We start from the raw sequence: 7,488 nt of genomic DNA on the forward strand, positions 1-7,488 counted from the left end.
GCGCGTGTGTGTGAGAGTGTGTGTGAGAGTGTGTGTGAGAGTGTGTGTGAGAGTGCGCGTGTGAGAGTGCGCGTGTGAGAGTGCGTGTGTGTGAGAGTGCGTGTGTGTGAGAGTGCGTGTGTGTGTGTGTGTGTGTGTGTGTGCGTGTGAGAGTGTGTGTGTGAGTGTGTGTGTGTGTGAGAGTGTGTGCGAGTGTGTGTGTGTGAGTGTGTGTGTGTGTGAGAGAGTGTGTGTGTGCGAGTGTGTGTGTGAGTGAGTCTGTGTGTGTCTGTGTGTGAGTGTGTGTCCCTGTGTGTGAGTGTGTGAGTGTGTGTGAGAGTGTATACCTGGTCCTGTCAGACGCGGCGCTGCTGCTGCTGCTGCTGGTGGACTCTGAGTCGGAGCTGGAGCGTGGCAGACTGCGCTCGTTCCTGTACACCAGGAAACTCTCGGTCTTCGGCTGACTGCTTCCACCAAAACCATTACTGTGAAGATCTGAGACGCGCACAGCATGAAGAGAAACTCAGTTACACTAGCTATGTTTCCATCACCCTGTTTTTAAATGCATTTTGATGTACGCCATCAGAAACGAGTGATGAAAATGCCAAATTTCGATTAAAAATCCCTTAATTCGCAAAAAAGTTTTTACGCTCGCTTAAAGTGGCTTTTGACTTGTGCGAAAAAGGGTTAATGTGAATAATGGAAGATGGAAACACCTGCCGAATTCCGCCAAGCGCGTCAAAAAAGTCATGTGACACGGCGCTATGGGGCGGCAAAACCTGACTAACCAGCGGACCGATCTCATTCCACAGCATTTGAAATGTTGTCATGGTCATTCTGAAATGCCCGAGCAAAGTCTGTCGTCAAAGTATTTCTGTATAATTGCCTCCCAGAACCGTCTTACATGACTGCGTTCCCAAACATCCACCTCCGAGAGCAAGATCGCATTTACCGTTACATCTGCTCGTTCTGAGGCACAAGGTGCAATTTATTATAAATGAAAATTATTATATTCAGTGGCTTCTCCTACTTTTCTTAGCGATATTTAAGTGTTTAAGTGCCAGTTTATCAGGAAGTGATGATTTTGTTCTCTTTGACTCATTGGATGGAAACAGTGCTTATTCGCATATGTTTTATGCGATACTCCAATTTTGCACAAAAGTTACATTTGCAGTTTTGGATGGAAACTTGGCTACTGACAAAGTTTATATAGTAGCGGAGATTTGATTTATAGTATATAGCTTTTGATGTGATGTACGTAAAGGTTGGATTTACTTGCATAACTCATTGTTAATTGTTATTTGTTCATTTAAGTTAACAATTCATTATCTGGTGATATTGAAAATTATGAAAGCTGTGAGGTTTTGTTCTAATTATGACAATCTGACAAGCCTAATTGCTCTCCAGTCATGTGCATCACTGACACGGTGAATGATGTAAATGACAGGAAATTCAAGTGTAAAATTCCAATCATACGGATGTCATGCTTCCTTTTTGAGCCTAAACAGCCACAGTTACAGAAAAGAGCTGCATGATCAACATTTTTAGTTTTCCACTGAAAAAGTAAACGACACTAGGGTGGGTAAATAGTGATTTTTTTTGGTGAACCAGGCTTTGTTTTCCATTCGAGCACTCACCCTGGTGTCTTCATGAGTCTTCTGCTGGTGGGGACTTCCCAGCATTCAAGCCTCATTACAGAAAACATCTGACTCACAGAGAAGTGTGGGAGTTTCCTCAGTCAGTGTGTGAATATGAGCAGTGATGACTGAAACTTTGACATGCATCCAGTTAAAACAGCAGGATTCAATGAAGAACCGCAGAAGTCTCTCAGCAGCAAAACAAATATAGAAGTGTGCTGAGCTGAGGCTGTAACTTCACCGCCTCCAGTCACATCTGCCAGTGCATTCTCTGCAGTATTACTGAATGTGACGGGACTCCACTGCATGCTCATGTGAACACAGGGAAGTATCAGGGTTCACAGATTTACTCGTCCTCATTGCTGCTGTCGGTTTAAACGGTGATGTGCACCAGACAGCGTTTGGCTATGAAGACTATTTGAAGTCTAACTGATATTTAGCTTTCATATGCAAATTTGTTTGTGTTGCCAGAGACTGTATGTAGCTGTATAGAGGCCACAGTCAGAAATTAATAGGGACCTGGGGCAAAAATGGCAACAAAATATATGTGTTGAGCGCATTAATGCAATGGCCAATCAGAGGCGTTCAGACTAGTCAGCAGTGAAGAAATCTGCTGCGCTGCACTCTTGCAAGTCCTCGCATCATATCTGCACTTTGTTGTTTATAATCAGAGTAGGAGATTCGTTTGGCAGTGTACAGATCGTCAGTGATTTTGATTTTCTAATGCATAAAAAAGCACTAAACTAATTCAGATTGTTTTGCCTGAGTAGCCTAAGAATATGACGTCATTTCCCCAAACACAAAAATGGTTTGTATGCTCTTATTTAACAATAATCATTACAATAGCAAAAGCAATAATCAACAGTAATGATTTATCATAATATTCCAGCCCTAACTTGTAACGAGTTCCTGTTAGTTGTTTTAAAATGTATATACTGTATATAGGATTTTTAAAATAACATTAATCTCATACATTTATGCCACCTCCTGCCTTTCAAATGAAAGAGCCAATCACCAGTCTGTAGGGATGTAAAGATATTATCAACATCGTGGTATCGCGATAGCAAAACGGTCTCGATATTATCGTGGTCACACGACGATATGAAACAATAGGTCTTCCGGGCAAAAATTGTAGTTTTTTAAAAATATATTTAAACTTCTTATTCTAACATAAAAGGGCTTTAAAGTTGTGTTTTGGGCCATTATGCTTTGGCACAGTACAGTATCTGTCAAACAAACTCACACCGAAAGCACAATATGCTTAATCCCTTCATCAAGTCTGTTTTTGCTGCGTGTTTCAAAGTGAAGCACACACTTGGTTCAGACGATCAGCTCGTGATTCGGTGCTTTCTGCGTCTCAGAACAGCTCTGTTCACAATGAATGAATGCAGTCAACTCATTTACTGCATGTGCTGTGAGTTTAGCGTGCGTTTGGGAACGCAACAGCCACCAGTAAGGCTTTATTTTCACAGCAGATTACAGCGTTTCACTAGATTTGTAGCGAGACGTGTTTTTGTAAGTCTGTTTTCACTGAAGCTGGAGTTTCCTTCAAAATAAAAGCGTTAAAGTGCAGTATGAATTACTGACAGCTAGTGGTTTAAATGCAGTCCAAATTCAAAATATCTCTTTCAAGTGTAGAAATTAGGAAAGAAGTATTGTCATTTCCCTACTGTAGTGTAAAGCAAAAATAATATACCTATGAAATAGACCTATTTATTTTAATTTATTTTACAGTGCAACTGTTTTACAATATATGGCTATTACTGTCATTGTTGTTATTATTATTCTATTCTAATTTGTTTGGCTTCCTAAAACCCCAGTGTGAATGTAATTTAGACTGAGACAGTAGATCACAAATAAAAAGAGGGTTGAGTCGCTTTTAAAGTTCAGCTACAAGTCAGTTCACTGACTTCTTTCTGATTTTAGTTTTCTTAGTTAAGAATAAGGGTCGGAGCTCTTAATTTTGAACTCTCAAAGTGCATTAGATAGAATAATTTAACTTTAAAATGTACAAAATTTTTTTTTTCTTTTTTTTCCCTTTTTTTTTTTTAAATATCGCAATAAATACCGTATTGTGGAATAAGGGTCGGAGCTCTTAATTTTGAACTCTCAAAGTGCATTAGGTAGTATAATTTAACTTTAAAATGAACAAAATTTTCATTTTATTCCAATTCTTCATTTGTCTTTTTTTTTTAAATATCGCAATAAATACCGTATTGTGGACTTCATATCGTGATATTATTGTATTTTGAGATTTCGATATCATTACATCCCTACCAGTCTGTAATGTCACCTGGTCTTTACATGAAACTTGCTCTCACAAAGTCATATTCATCAAATATCCAGAAGTACTTTTTAAAAATACTCACATCTAATTAAACGTGGTTATCCATTATTTAGTAATGGTTAGCTGTGCAGCATGCCATGAATGTGTGGTTTATTAGGCTGCATGTCAGTCATGATGCTGCCTTAGAAGGGTGCTTCTGTGAGTGTGTGGATTGGAACAGACGTACCCAGGATGAGGTGATCGTGCTCGCTGTCGGTCTCGAAGCTGGAGCTGGACTGGGGACTGTGGGCTCTCTTGCGGGACGAGGCGAGCTGCGGAGGGCCTATTGGACTGGACCCCAGCAGCCCTGGCCCATGCAGCGCCTCTCGGTTCTTAGGGGGTCGACCCAGGCGCTTGGGAGGCCCAGCCGCTTTAGGGTTCTTCTTGGAGAAGAGGACAGAGGTACGCCGGCCGACCTCATGGGCCAGAGCTGAAGATGATGTGCTCAGATCTACAGAGAGGAAGAAAAGCCTAAATATGTGTCCATTTAAAAAGAATCAGTTTTTGAGGATGACTGAATTCAAATGTAAAATACTGAGACGTGTGGTCTGTGTGTGGTAGCTATTAAAGTGGCAAAGACCTGACGAAGACCTTGTTTGGGTCAAATGGTGTAATACATTAAAGTTTCATGAGAGCAGATAAAACAGTACGCCGTCTTTTCTTTTAGTTACTGACGTGGACCAACAGAAACTGGTGTATCCCCCTGCATGGTTAAATCCAACACAAATCAGCTACTTGTGGCCAATTATATTATTTAACTAATTTCTATGGTCATTTTAAGTCCAATGGGAGGTTCCTTAATTTACAAAGAAATAACACTATACGTTTTAATTGAGATGTACCATCTATGAACAGAAGCATACTGTCTAGTGCTCAACCATTCCCACCAACATTATGTTCATATGTTAAAACATTAGCCCTACATATTTAATAATAATAATAATAATAATACTAATACGAGTAACCTGGTTTGTGTGGTCATGAAACTCTTCATATTTTACTTTATATCCAAAGTTTATTGGATTCTGTAATGTACTATTCTAGATGAACAAAATGATACTGCATATTCAAATACAACATAAAAAGAATGAAAAAGCATCTAGATTTTCTGATGAAAATATGAACGGTGTTTGCCCATGTAGAGTACAACTGTGATATTCTGTTCTCTATGGCTCGGCTCCCTCCTTTAATGCAATTTATTTAACCTGTTTTATTCTCCACCAGGGGGAAAATCTCAAGTCTGATTGTTTTGTAAACTAACAGCATACCTCTCCTCAACAAGCTGCATGATTTGAGGCATCACAGAAAAACTGGATGAGCTGCATGACACAGTGTTATCTGGGGTTGGTTCAAAGCTGTTTGTGGTATTTTCAGACCTTTCCCACCGATCTCGTGGCTGCTGCTCTCTCCTTCATCGTGACGGTTTCCCCCCGAGGCGTGATGCGCGAGGACCGAGCCGCGCTCCAGAGACAGGCCCGACTCGAGGCTGCCCATGCCACAGATGCCCTCGCGCTGGTGCGCCAGCTTGCGCTTCAGTACAGTCATCTCTTTCTTCAGGACTTTAGCTCGCCGCGACTGGCCGATGCTGTGCTTCCCCGACATGACCACATCGTAGCGCGTCTCCAGGATCTGCAGCTGCTCCTCTACAGGCAGAGAAGATGACAACAGAACATTCACTTTCCATGTAAAAAGGTGCAAAACTCGATCCAACTCATTTATTTGTCTTTTCAGAAAATGGTCAGTGAAGCGAGCTGCTTAACCTTTGGCAAACCACTAGACTGATCATTTATTCATTCATTCATTTTCTGAGGTCTACAATATCTGCAATCCTATTGCCAAAATTTGAAACACGTCTGAAAATAGTGAACAACCTCGATTTTTTGTGTTTTACTACAAAAAGTTTGACTAAGTCATGTTTAATTGTAATTTCTCCAGATAGGCTACTTGTTTCATATCGGCCTCTGCACTTTGACCGGACTGCGGGACACGAGCATGACATAGGCCTATATATAATTAATTCCTACAACTTGTTAATTTGTTCCTACGACTTCTAAATCTGTGGCCATGGTCCATGTTTTATTTATTTGGGAATGAATGATCAAGTCATAGAAACAAATTCTTAATTCACGGCCACAAATTCTTTTATTTCCCACCCGCATGTTTATCACAGTAAGAGATGCGAAAACAGGGATTAAAAGTGAATGACAATAAAATAAACCTGCGAAATTAGAGGGTGAGACAATAAATATGATTAAATTTGTGGAAATTCGTGACCAAACATCAAAACAGAACACAAAGCTGTGTATGGCTTTCAATGTATCGAATGGCATGAATCCGAAAGCATGGTCGCAATATAATATTTGCCTGCTATTATTTCTCTTGTAAACAAAGCTTTGTACTTCACTTGTGTCATAATACTCACATAAAAATGTTTCATGTGAGCAACAATGTGTTTTAATTAGAGCCCTGCACGGGCCTCGAATATAGGCCCTAGCCGGCGCTTGTCCAACAGCCCGAGTCTGACTGGAGCCCATGTCTTTTTCTCTTTCTCTCTTCCCCAGTACACATTGCAGCCACTAAAATATAGTAGTCAACATTTGAAGTGGATCAAAACCTTTCACCAAAGTTTTCCTAAAACCAAAATGCATTCTTCTCTTAGGACAACTTTGATTAACTTTTTTCATCCACTTCAAATGTTGACTACTATAGATCATTTTTGATTTTTAATGGCAAAATTGTTATATTTATTTTAGTTTCTTTATTAAGTTAATTTAGAAATATGTTTGGAACATTTATGGTTTGTTAAATTCAAGTTTTTGCTCAGCGGCAGACTGAGTTGAAATGTTTGATCAATTTAGCCTTCTCAAATCATCATGGCTTGCCTAAAATAAAATCTATAGATATAAAATAGTTCAAGCATATAACAATATTAGTTTAAAGAGGTCATATGATGTTGCTAAAAAGAACATTATTTTGTGTATTTGGTGTAATGAAATGTGTTTATGCGGTTTAAGGTTAAAAAAACATTATTTTCCACATACTGTACATTATTGTTTCTCCTCTATGCCCCGCCTTTCTGAAACGCGTCGATTTTTACAAAGCTCATCGGTCTGAAAAGCGAGGTGTGCTGTGATTGGCCAGCTATCCAGTGCGTTGTGATTGGCCGAATACCTCAAGCGTGTGACGGAAATGTTACGCCCCTTACCTTACTGTGATGCTGTGTCCCGGAGCGACGGGACAAAACCAATAAAACCCATTATAAACGAGGTGTTTGTAGCATCCAGTGGGGACATAATTACAGATTATAATGACTTATACGGTATTTTTTTCGCGTTGTGTTGCATTGTGCCGCGTAAACATAAAACCATGTCTGCATTTGTGATCGGAGAAATGACAAACAACAAGCGCTACTCTACACTGCCCAAAACTCGCGTTTGAATCATCAGTGGCAAATCCGTAAAATTAATGAGTCAGAACAGCCGGCATTGTAGTCTACTCTACCAGGATCAGGAAACAGTCCTCCATAAAATGCGCTGCACACATCTG

General features: G+C 40.0%; 1 protein-coding gene across 1 annotated transcript in view; it reads right to left on the reverse strand.

The window, feature by feature from the left end:
• LOC107676209 (peregrin-like) overlaps positions 1-7,488 on the reverse strand; it is a 23,968-nt gene that overhangs the window by 6,604 nt on the left and 9,876 nt on the right. Inside the window, exons 6-8 of the mRNA XM_016470714.1 lie at positions 5,319-5,585; positions 4,130-4,393; positions 327-474 (exon numbers count right to left, since the gene is read on the reverse strand). Coding sequence (XP_016326200.1) covers positions 327-474; positions 4,130-4,393; positions 5,319-5,585 — 679 coding nt within the window. The remainder of the gene's footprint in view (positions 1-326; positions 475-4,129; positions 4,394-5,318; positions 5,586-7,488) is intronic.

This window comes from Sinocyclocheilus anshuiensis, unplaced genomic scaffold (genome assembly GCF_001515605.1).
Source record: "Sinocyclocheilus anshuiensis isolate Anshui unplaced genomic scaffold, SAMN03320099.WGS_v1.1 scaffold2430, whole genome shotgun sequence".
Classification (NCBI taxonomy): Eukaryota; Metazoa; Chordata; class Actinopteri; order Cypriniformes; family Cyprinidae; genus Sinocyclocheilus; species Sinocyclocheilus anshuiensis.